This window comes from Labrus mixtus, chromosome 10, assembly GCF_963584025.1.
Source record: "Labrus mixtus chromosome 10, fLabMix1.1, whole genome shotgun sequence".
NCBI classification, from domain to species: domain Eukaryota; kingdom Metazoa; phylum Chordata; class Actinopteri; order Labriformes; family Labridae; genus Labrus; species Labrus mixtus.
Window position 1 is genome coordinate 21,447,429 of NC_083621.1, and position 11,938 is coordinate 21,459,366.

The 11,938-nt window shown below is 39.1% G+C and overlaps 2 protein-coding genes across 2 annotated transcripts in view; both read left to right on the top strand.

Moving 5' to 3' along the window:
• The first annotated feature begins 9 nt into the window (after positions 1 to 9).
• On the top strand, positions 10 to 6,631 carry commd5 (COMM domain containing 5). The gene is made up of 7 exons (XM_061048732.1): positions 10 to 253; positions 619 to 779; positions 2,109 to 2,137; positions 2,258 to 2,308; positions 4,283 to 4,378; positions 4,496 to 4,571; positions 5,670 to 6,631. Exons 1-7 carry the CDS (start codon positions 133 to 135, stop codon positions 5,769 to 5,771), a joined length of 636 nt encoding a protein of 211 aa, XP_060904715.1. The 5' UTR covers positions 10 to 132; the 3' UTR covers positions 5,772 to 6,631.
• Positions 6,632 to 7,589: 958 nt separating this feature from the next.
• LOC132982592 (LON peptidase N-terminal domain and RING finger protein 3-like) overlaps positions 7,590 to 11,938 on the top strand; it is an 8,366-nt gene continuing 4,017 nt past the window's right edge. Inside the window, exons 1-6 of the mRNA XM_061049142.1 lie at positions 7,590 to 8,537; positions 10,566 to 10,684; positions 10,801 to 10,923; positions 11,350 to 11,463; positions 11,566 to 11,770; positions 11,884 to 11,938. Of these exons, the coding sequence (XP_060905125.1) occupies positions 7,847 to 8,537; positions 10,566 to 10,684; positions 10,801 to 10,923; positions 11,350 to 11,463; positions 11,566 to 11,770; positions 11,884 to 11,938 (1,307 nt within the window). The 5' untranslated portion in view covers positions 7,590 to 7,846. The remainder of the gene's footprint in view (positions 8,538 to 10,565; positions 10,685 to 10,800; positions 10,924 to 11,349; positions 11,464 to 11,565; positions 11,771 to 11,883) is intronic.

Sequence of the window (11,938 nt, forward strand, 5' to 3'; positions counted from 1 at the left end):
GAAGGCGGAAGTCGTCACCCAAACGGTAAATAATCCTCATAGCAGAACAGACAGCAGACACATTTGTACTTTAAAGATTCATTTTTCTGCCTGCTACACATACCCATTCGTCACAACAGTTCATGTTTAAGCATGTCTTCAAGTCATGCAAAGGACTTCAGCTTCTGGGGAGGCCGGATACCACCAGAAATTGAATCAATGTCGAAAAATCTGAAGGATGTGGACCAGGAGTTGTTCAGGAAATTAATGAAAGGTAAAAAAATGCTGCTTCGTTGTTCTCTTTAAGGTTAGCTGTTTCCTCTTATTTAAAGTTACTTATTGCATGCCTGTCCAGTTGTCTGTATCGCATGTTCATCTATTAAAATGCATTTTATTAGAATATGACATTGCATTGAATAAATCAAGTTTAAATAAACAATCTTTACTGCAACATTTTGTTCAACAGCTACATTGAACATTAATTTAGGCTCGAGATATTTGACCTGCCCAATGTCTTTGCTTTTACAACCTGTGATTAAAAACCTACCCACCAAAGCTCTGAACAAGTGATGTTAGTTGCATTGTTTGTGTTGCTGTAACGTGAGTAAAAAAAGTACATGATAACTCTTCTGTATCCAGCTGTGGTCAGCTCCCTGGAGGGAAAGGACTGCGTATCGTTGATGAAATCAATAGCAGAGAGCACAACGATTCCACAGGACAGACTCGGTCACATTGTAGCTGGGATGCACAGAGTGCTGTCCGAGGCGATCCGCGTCCCGCCATCATCACTAAAACAGGAGGTCAGTTCACAAAGCAACACAAATGTAAGTTTGGACAGTCCGTGACAGGGACTTGACTGATCCTGCAGAATGCCTTTTCCACAGCACACATTTGGATGTGACATCAGTAAAAGCACATTTAATATGTATAACAATGACTACACTTGCTGCACTTATGTCCCTTTAGGACCATAGAAGTGTCATATCGAATTGTTCCATACACTTTTCATCCTAATAAAAGACAGGATAAAGAGGCTTCAATTAACACATTCTATAATCACTTTTCTGTACCATGGTTGTGGTTTACCTGGATTATTAACGTAGTAGTTTCCTATATTTATTGTGCCTTTTATTTCAGTTTAAACATAAGGGTTGTGTTAATTATGCACACTAGAATGTCCTATGTGTCCTTACATATACAATACGTATCCTTGTGCAACTCTATGTCAGGAAAGTGACATTTTGTGAAAAAGATTTTAATAGCACAATTCACTGCTTACAAAAGAGTCAACTTCTTAGTGACTATTATGTCGAAAATTACTTTGTCTTTGCAAGTTTTAGCCCTGTTAGATTGGTTTTCACTTATCAGAATCAGAATCAGCTTTATTGGCCGTGTATGCTTACACACACACACACACACACACACACACACACACACACACACACACACACACACACACACACACACACACTGAATTTGTCTTCAGTAACTGTGCTCTCACTGTACAAAGTTAAACATTAAACATAATATAAGCAAAAAAAAACACTAATATGTACAAGGCTAAATAAGACAATAGTGCAGTGGTGAGTAGTGCAAAAAAAATGCTGAGATGAACATGATCATAAATATATAATTATGTAACAGATGGTTAATATATATATGAGGTAGAGTTTTGACAGTGTTTACATACACAGTGTGCATAGATTGGTGAGAGGATAATATTTCAGTATATACATGATTAAGTTATTGAAAAATAAAAATAGTTACAATAGTCTTATGTACACTCACGGTGGGTGCTTGATAGCAGGGTTACTGGTCCTTCACTGTGACAGGTTCAGACACTCTGTGACTGTTTAGCGTTCATCAGAGTGACAGCCTGGGGGAAGAAACTGTTCTTATGTCGGGTTGTTTTGGCGTACAGTGATCTGTAACGCCTGCCGGAGGTCAACTATCAACCACAGTACTATGCTTATCTTACCATGAAAAGTCAAAATGTGTTCTCATTTTTTTGTTATCAGGGGAATGCTTCATCACAAGGACACATGGAATTCTACATTTTGAGATATAATCAATATTCATTTGCAGCTTACAGAAGTTTAAAATAACATTTTTTTTATGTTGCTGTTTAGGCCTTCAAAGAAAATCTAAGAGAACTGAGGCAAGGGTCATCTTTTTATTACACCCTTAATGTTTGATGCTTTATATAACCCCTGCTTATATACAACAAAATGAAACTTTAAATGCTGACTCTGTCGTGTCTTTCATGTTTGTCTATCAGGATACCTGAAGACTTCATCTCAGATTTCTCCAGTGTGGTTTTCGGCAATCGGTATGTTGACTTTACATTCGTTTTTTGTGTCTTCTGATGAAGACAAATACCTCCTTGAGATACAATAATGAGATGTATTAAGTGAGTAATGCCAGTGTAAAACCAGCATAGAACACCATCAAACCAACATAGACCAGCATGTCACCAAAATGTCTCTTAGCGTATGCCAATGTCTCTTTTACTATATGCAGTTGGTGCTGTTCTGTCCGAGGCTAACAACAACACATAGCCTTTTGAGGTGTGTTGATTCATATTTTGGGTTCCCTTCCAGTCTCCCCTTTAGTACAGAACACAGGTCAGAGAGCTCCTGGCGTCTTAATGATGGAAGCCTCACAGTCTGTCAGCTCCTCTTCATCAGACATCATGTCTAATGTGACACCGCTCCTGTTGTCCGTTACTCTTTGGACAAGACAGCCCTCCTTGCTTTCAGCAGCTGTAAACACAAGTACTACAATTAGTATGGCTCTGTTCAATCACGATGAATTGCTTCATTTCGAGAGTTGATTTGCATTAATTGCTGTTTTAATTGCATGATTAAAATTGAATTATTTAGCATTTTAATATAAATGTTTTTGGGCTTTTGTTTTGAGTATTTGTACTGTGTTAGATGAGAGTACTTTTCTTTTTGCTTGAATTCATCCCTGCCTTCATTTAATTTAAATAAATTAAGCACCTTTTTCATAGATTGGTTAGAAACGTTAACTTAAATATGCACACTGCGTATGTAAACACTGTCAAAACTCTACCTCATATATATTAACCATCTGTTACATAATTATATATTTATGATCATGTTCATCTCAGCATTTTTTTTGCACTACTCACCACTGCACTATTGTCTTATTTAGCCTTGTATATATTAGTGGGTTTTTTTGCTTATATTATGTTTAATGTTTAACTTTGTACATTGAGAGCTGTGTGTGTGTGTGTGTGTGTGTGTGTGTGTGTGTGTGTGTGTGTGTGTGTGTGTGTGTGTGTGTGTGTGTGTGTGTGTGTGTGTGTGTGTGTGTGTGTGTGTGTGTGTGTGTGTGTGTGTGTGTGTGTGTGTGTGTGTGTGTGTGTGTGTGTGTGTGTGTGTGTGTGTGTGTGTGTGTGTGTGTGTGTGTGTGTGTGTGTGTGTGTGTGTGTGTGTGTGTGTGTGTGTGTGTGTGTGTGTGTGTGTGTAAGCATACATGGCCAATAAAGCTGATTCTATTATATTCTATTCTTAACCACGGAAAAAGAAAGTTGCTGCGGATCAAAAACTTCATTAAAACAGCTACACCTTAAAGGTGCACTATGGAGTTTTGGTATATAAATGTGAAAGTTGGAGACATGTACAGATCATTTGGCATATGTTCATAATTATACACAAACTGTCCTCAGAGGAAAGATTGGTCCCGTAACACTGTTTGAAGATAAAATGCTACGCGAGAAGTTAAGGTGGGGGGCCGCCACAGTGAAACAGTAACTCTCCTGGTAGCCTTTTAGCGCCAAACAGTGTTCCAGGGACCCATTTTTTCCTTTGAATAAAGTTTGTGTATTCAGTTCAGAAAATATAGCATAGAATTGTTTCACTTCTCCAACTTTCAAATTTCACTACCACATCTACATAGAGCACGGAAAAGTAGAATGGAATTCTAGAAGTTGACATTAGAAAATCTAAAACCCTCCATTGTGCTGTTTTTGTACTTTTACACTGAATGAAACAATATTGTCACATTGCTGGCCCAGTGTTGTGATTTTACACACACATCCGGCAGTGCAGGAGAAAAAGAAGTGTTACAGTCTGAGTAGACAAACAGCCCCAGCTTCACAAACACACACAGCACTTTCCTCCCGTGTGCAAAGCCAGTGTCTACCTCTTTTTATCACCTCTGCTGCAAGGTTATTGGCAGAATGGCTAAGCCTCATCATTCAACGTCATTGTCATTTATATTTTTTTATTATATTAATTTTACAAATATCATCATTGCTGTGTCATCTCATTCACAGTCGTTCAGCTCTAGAGACAGCAACCTCCACCAATGATCCTCACCTCCCCGCACTGCAAGACTTTAAATGGAGGGTTGATGTTGCCATTTCCACTAGGTAAAGAAGAAGTTGGTTGAAAATCATTTTTAATGTAACAGTGTTGTAAATGTGAATTTTAATTTAAGACTCCATGTAATGAATCCATGTCTTTGTTTGTCTCCTCTGTTACTGCAGCTCTTTATCCAGAGCCCTGCGCTCTTCTGTTCTGATGCAGATGAAACTATCAGACGGGAGCTTTCATTGCTTTGAGGTAGATAACCCCATACTGAAGTAACAATACACTTTCCTTCTAAATATTTGCCCTGGACTAATCCCTCCATATTGAAGAATTATTGAAGACTTGTGACCATATTCTTAATTTAAAACCATGGTAGAGAGAGGCTTAGAGTAGGATGTGAGAGTAACATTGACTCTTGTAATTTGCTTCCTTTTGTCATCCAGACACAGGTGTGGGGCACAATATATATGATTATTGTGTTTATGTTATTGTATGGAGTCAAGGCATATCCTTTTAATAGTCATTTTATACAGATAGTTAGTGTAAGTTGTATACAGTAGGGTGCATTGAAGTTTATCCTCGGGCTGTTGGTAGGAAGAAGTTGGTTGTTAGCCACTGGGATAATGTAACTCAATTTCCATTGTTCCATAAAAAATGATCTCAGGAGTATAGCGAAGATTATGTTTTTAAACTACAGCCTAACCAATGTGTGTGTGATGAATTATGACAGAACCGTATACCTGCAGATACATTTATACTGGTGCTTGGATTACCTTTTCAAAATTACTATTATAGAAATCTTTATAAAAAAATGTCCACTTCAAGTGTTTTAACCCAGGACACTTGACTATCTATATTTTGTCTGTTTATTAAAGACTGTTAACTGACAGTAGAAAGACACAATCCTCAATTTAAAATAAGAAAGACATAAGAGTGTGACTTGAAATGGAAGAAAGCATTCTAGTTTTCCCTGCTTGCAGTAGCGACATCACAGCCTGACAAACCCAGTTACATCTAATGTAATGTTAGAATAACTGGTTTGGTTAGCATTCAAACATTCTCCTAAGTAATGATACAAAGAGTGACCACACACAGTGACAAATTCTACATCCATATTAATCGTATCCTTGACAAGTCAGTATTTTACTTAGTTGAGGGGTGCCATACTCCATATGTACGTTAGACAATAATAAGTAATTGCATGACTGATGTTGCTTAATGCTACTAATGTGTAGTCAAAATGTCACAGAGGAGATGGTCCCACATTGTATAACCTCTGTTGTAACAAGCAAATCAAGGCCTGATTTGTCTGTGTTACATTGTTTGATAAATATTTGTTTTCTTGTCCAGGTGCCTTTGTCCAAGTTCCAGGAGCTGCGGTACAATACGGCGCTGATTCTCAAAGAGATGAATGACCTGGAGAAGAGGAGCATTCTCCAGATACAAGACTGAATGTACTTCATCTGTGTCTTATTTTTTTACATGCAGTGGAATTGTGTAAAGCTCATGGTACTACTTTCAATGACCATATTATAAAAGATGATTATCTGCCTCTCATGACTTATGACATGGTTATATTGACAGAGTGCAACATGAGAGAAGTTGGATTCCTAACTGCACCACAACACCCAATGACTACACCGAATACAAAATACAGCATCACAACCTAAAGTCCAACAGACTGCATCACTCCTTTACACTTTGTGTTGTTAACTGGACATGTGTATTATACAGTTCAGTGGATGTTTTGGAGATCTGGAGACAGCTGCAAAGCTTGTGCCAGAGGTCATCTGGAAAAAAGATAATGGTATATTTTAAGTTTTTGTGTATACTATGACATTCCCTTTTAGAATAATTTATTGACTTGAACTGTGCTGATCACCTGGAATCCCATCAAATTCATCTTCATTTACAGATTTCAATACTTCCAACAATATTCTTGCACCTGCACCCCCCCCCCATATATACATTAATAGGCATAATTACTCTGAATGTTGAGTGAAAAACTTACAAGCATGTTATCCATCACTTCAAAAAATATTGCCTTTCAGCCAAGTCACATAAGTGGGAGTGTGTGAGGTGACGTTGAGGAGAACTGTTGGTTCCAACCTACTAAATAAAGTCCAGACATTATGTGCTCGTCGACCTGGCTAGACTGCATTGTTGACCTATTTAGAAACATGCATAACACATTTTTAATGTGTGAAGGGTCAAGAGGGTCTTGGACTGGTTTATGTGTCTTTGTTCAGTGTGTTTGTGTGCTTTCATAACACTGTACTCATTTCAATATAAGACATTTTTTTCTGTTTTGATGTGTCTCTCTATCACTGTCTTCTTTCATGTATTTCACTCAGTGGTTGTGTCTGTGTGGAGTTCAGTTCACAGGGCAGACCCGCTGACCTATATATCCAACACCACTACTACTGACCTGATCAGTGGTTGTCGCATGAGCTTTAATTTCCAATCATACACCAGAAAACCCCTTTACGCAAACAGCTTTGATTATCTGGGCAAAGGGATATTCTTCTTTAGGTTATGCAAATGTCGTCTTTAAACTATGACCTTAACCAATCATCTACATTTGGCCTAATGATGAGTCAATTTAACTGTTGTTAAAACCCACTCTGACAAAAAGTCACAATTAAAGAAAAATTGTGAACTTCATAATTTAGTCTTGCAGTAATAGTAGAGAAGGGATTTGAAAAACAAGTGGTCCACAGTAATAAGGTTTGCCAGCCATGTATGTTTGTGGAGATAAATGATGAAAGATGATTTATTAAAAGTATACAAAGAAGACACTTTGGTGTGAGAGCAAGTGGTATTATTGCATCAAAAATGTGTCAAAGTACCCATTAAAGTCATTTACATCAGCACATTTTAAAAGGGAGTTGGGTGTTCATGAAAACTGTCCTCAAAGCCTACAACTATATTCTGATGCAAATACTAAAATGTGTTATATTCCTGAACCATTACCTTTTCAGAAATGCTTCTAAAAGTCCACAAACATAAAGACTACTAATGAATAGCAGCACATCAGTTAACCAGTTCGATGTGCACACTGCACTTTCCTCCATGGCTTATTATACTTTTTATTATACATTTTTAATCATTAATCCTAAATAGACAATCTATTTTACGAGAATCTCAAGGAACCTAGTTTTTAGAAAATTCTGGGCTCTGCATTAACTGATTGTCCCCTGTTTGCTGGCAGTGGGAAAGCAAGATTATCAGGGTAACCCGTACCATAACCTACTCCCACATGCAGGTCAAACTGACTCCAGGCCAGACTCCGAAACTCTTACATGGCAGAACGACAGATTGTTTTGTAACAGTTTTTCTAAACCTGTCCAATGAGAACACGTGGTTTCCATCACATGGTGCAGCCTTTACATAACTGTTTTTCCCCTTCCTGTGCTTCATTGAGAATTTCGGTGTATGCTGGACCAGACCATGACGGACGGAGTATATCTTCAAGCTGCGTTGCTTATGCTCCTTGAGTGGATGTACTTAACTACAATCCTCTGAACATGGAGACAGAGAGTGAGACTATGCTGCAGCTTGCAGCCGAGGCTTTTCAGTTACAAAACTTCGACCTGGCAGCGGATATCTACGAGTGTCAACTAGCGGGTCTCAGAGATCCGGGGGGCCGGTGCGAGCTGATGATAAAGCGGGCTGACGCCCTCGCTTTCGGGGGTAAATTCACCGAAGCCTTTGCTGTGTACCGACAAGCGTCTGAGCTAGAGAGGCTGAGACCGACCCACCTGGAGAACCTCGTACATTATATGTCAGGTAGTATCAGGAGGCAACAAATCGGAGCCAGTCATAACAGGTGCCCGGGTAGAGTAGAGGCGGCAGAGGCACTTGGGTGCCCGGACTTTGGTGCTACGGGTTGCGGGTACGAAGACGTCTCCTGTCGGATATGTCTAAGTTTTCTCTTCGAGCCAGTGACTCTGCCATGTGGACACTGTTTCTGTAAAAAGTGTCTGGAGAGAGAGAAGAAGGAGAGGAATCAGCCAGTGATCTGCAGGGAGTGCAGGGACAGTTCCAGGGTAGCAGATGTCCAGAGCTACAGGGTCAATGTGGTCCTCAGCAACTTGCTGGCCAAATGGTTCCCGACCCTACACCAAGCCGGTCGGCTTAGACGAGAGGGCAATGGACTGTATGCCGACAAGAAGGTTGAAGCAGCGCTGGAGAAATACGACGAAGCTATATTGATAGGTAAGACACTGTTGTTTTACAGGCTAAATGAGAATTTGTGATTGAACATTAATTCATCCATTATTAGACACGAGACAGAGCTTCATTTTGATACTCTAACTTCTCTGGACTTTTTTTTTTTTTTTTAACTTCACGACTTTAGTTATTTTTCAATGTTATGAGTTTTTGCTCATGAGCCCACGAAGAAATGATGAAAGGCTAACATAGTAATAACTTTGTTTCACGAGTGTCTGACACATAGGCCATATAGCTTTAGTCACTAGCCGTCTAGGCTACATTAGATAATAGTGTTATGTAGGCTGAACCAAACATTGCGTAAGCACGTCACCCGCCTCCCTCAGATCCCACATTGTGTAACGACAAACAATGATTCAGAGAAATGTGGGTCAAGGGTACTAATATAGGTCACCACTAGAGGCACTGTTGATCAGAGGAGTCGCAGAACTTTTTAGTCGGTCAGTAGGTGAAATGATTGAACTGTCAGATGGCCTACATATCATGCAGCCTAATTTGAGTTAAGTTGACCTCTTACTCATGTAGCCTCCATACTTAGACAAAGTAGCCTACACTTGTTTCTATCACATATGCTGCAATTTGATAGTAAACTGCAAATTAGCAGGATAAAGTGAGTTACATTTTTGTTAAATAGTAGTATGTTACCTACTTTTAGCACAAGTTATAAGACTACAGAAATAGATGCTTTATGATCAAGATGCATGACCTTACCTCATTTAACTCCTGTTTTGTGCTCTTTCGTCTCTTGACTAGTTTTACATTTTTTTGTTGACATCATTTGTTATGCTGTGTAAGATACTGGTGGAGCTTCTTGTGAAGTTACAGCCTACTTAAGTTTTGCAAATAAAGAAACGTGTTTTAATAAGTGTCAGGGCTCTGAAAAGAAGAGTAACATGTTTCTGTTCGTAAATTCAGCTCTGTCTTTATAGCCGTGTCGCAGACCATGTGCACACAGTATGAGCATGTTCTGCCAGAATCAGAATTCTTTCACTTGCGTTTCTCATGTAACTGAGTATAAATGATGCTCAATATATTAATCATTTTACCTAAGCTGTCAAAATGATGATTCATTTTTAAGCGTACAACAAATTGACATTCAGAATTAACCATCTTTATGAGAGGAATTTGCAAATTTCCTTAAAAATGCTTTTGAAAATAGGTGGAATCCCTATGCTCTAACAATTGGCAATTAACACATTAACAACTTAAATCTTGTAATATTACGACGTTTTCTCATACCCTGTCATAGTTTATAAATATAAAGTAGGCTAATTTATGTAACGCCCTGGCCCCACGGTGACCTTTGCATTCATGTTTGAAGTTATGAAACCCTAAATGTGGGTGACCTGGATTGTATTGTATGGTTACACATACATGTGGAAAATGCCGGGCCCAACCCAGCTGCGGCAGAGCTGGCCTGGGAGGACTCTAGCGTCCAGCGGGGGGGGGGGATGGGGGGGGGGGGACGACTTGGACTAGGACTGGGTGTCACAGTTGAGTAGGAGGACATTTGGTCAATCTGCCTTTTCAATTACAACAGTGAGAAAGTGGAACTCTATACCTACAGACATTAGAAACTCTGGAAATCTTGCACAGTTTAAGATAAAGCTGAAGTTCTGGCTAAAATCAGCCCAAAACTTGACTCACTAATGTCTGCCCTGCACACACATTTATCACGCTTTTGTTATAGTGTTTTATGCAGTGTCTATTATATTTATGGATTTAACTGATATATTATGAAGTATAATGTTACACAATTTTTTTTTTTTTTTTTAAACATATTCTGTTATTTTAGATTGTGTACTTCCTGCTATGTATTATTTGTTTACCTGCCCTAAGTTTTTAAACACAAAATGGACTAAAACTATTCTGCAGTTTGTTTTGAAAAATTGCCACAATATGAGGGTCATGAGTTATTGAGTATGTCAAGGATTGAAGATTGATGAAGTAGTGTTTTACTACTATTGTCAGATGAATTGCTTAAATTATTGAATCCCCTCCTCTTTTCCTCAGCCCCTTTGGACCACATACTGTTCAGTAATCGCTCTCAGATACACTCCAGTCTTAAGCACTATGAGAAGGCCCTCAGAGACGCCGAGATGGCCTGCAGACTCATGCCGCACTGGTCCAAGGTAAGGCAGACTAACTGCTCATTTATAGAAATATATGTGATGTCATGCTTATGTTTGGTCAATGAAAAAAATCTCCCATGTAGACGTATGAGTCACATATTTCCACATTCCTGCAGGGTCATGTTCGTAAGGCACAGGCACTGATGTCGCTGGGCAGGACAGAGGAAGCTCTGAGGGAGTACCTGCTCTGTCTCTCCTTAGAGCCTGAATGTAGACTGGCCAAGAACGAGGCTCACAAGGTAAATCCATCAACTGATCAAAGTGACATAAACATGTATTTATTCTATCAGGCTACTTTCCAAAAATGTCTGTTTTATATCTAAACCAGCTTTATTGTCTGAGTTTTTGCACTTTCTGAACATAACAAAAGCTAACAGTGCAATAGTCACTGGATTAAAAGATTCGATACTGGTGAAATATAAACAAGGGGATCTCATAGGATTGTTAGAGAAGTTCTTTGAGAATGAACATAGCTCCAATGAGTGCCACTGTCTCAGAATACACTAAAAAACAACCTCCTATTTTCTTTGTTTTCTATTGCTTGCCCTTCTGTAAAGAGAGAGAGATCAAACAACATTAGCAATGGGAATTGAGATATAATGATAAATCAAGCGAAATGAGCAGACTTCAGAATAACACCATCAGTGTCTGTTGTCTTCTCTCAGCTTCTTGGTGACCTCCTGGCTCCTGTTACAGATCAAGTCCCTGAACAGATCTCAGACTACTCCAACATTATTTCTTTGCGAGCATACATGAAAAACATGAACACTCCCTCTCAGGTGAGAGCTTCACCACTGGTAGCTTCTTTTTTTTTTTAAATGCATCTAATTAAATAGAATTGGTTTTAATTCTCCTGAACTTTCATCCCTTTCTTTTCTTAGCCCAACAGTCAAACTTCGTTGTCATCACAGTCGAGCCCTGCTTCTGCTCCTCCTGCACTGAACAGGTTAGATGACAGTGATGTCAAAGGTCAGGAAAAGCCTGAGGTCAGGAGGCTGGATCACTCTTTACTTCTTAAAAGGAAACGGACATGCACAGAGGTCGAGGTGGAAGGGGCACGACAACAGAGAAAGAGATCCAAGTTTGGTGAGTTTTGCTAAGTGGACCATCATGCATGTAGCCAACCATCACCAATAACTTTTTTCCATCAAAAGAATATTTGTCTGATTGTTCGTTTGTTTGATATCCTCTCCGTTCAGAGCGAGAAGAGGTGACTGGTTCTATGAGTCCTGATGTCAGGGATTTCTTTGACCC

Excerpts from the sequence above, each read along its gene's own strand:
- commd5 (XM_061048732.1), top strand. The coding sequence starts at position 133 with ATGTCTTCAAGTCATGCAAAGGACTTCAGCTTCTGGGGAGGCCGGATA. Across the intron at positions 254-618 it reads GTTCAGGAAATTAATGAAAG|CTGTGGTCAGCTCCCTGGAG; the intron begins GTAAAAAAATGC and ends TTCTGTATCCAG. Across the intron at positions 4,572-5,669 it reads GGAGCTTTCATTGCTTTGAG|GTGCCTTTGTCCAAGTTCCA; the intron begins GTAGATAACCCC and ends TTTCTTGTCCAG.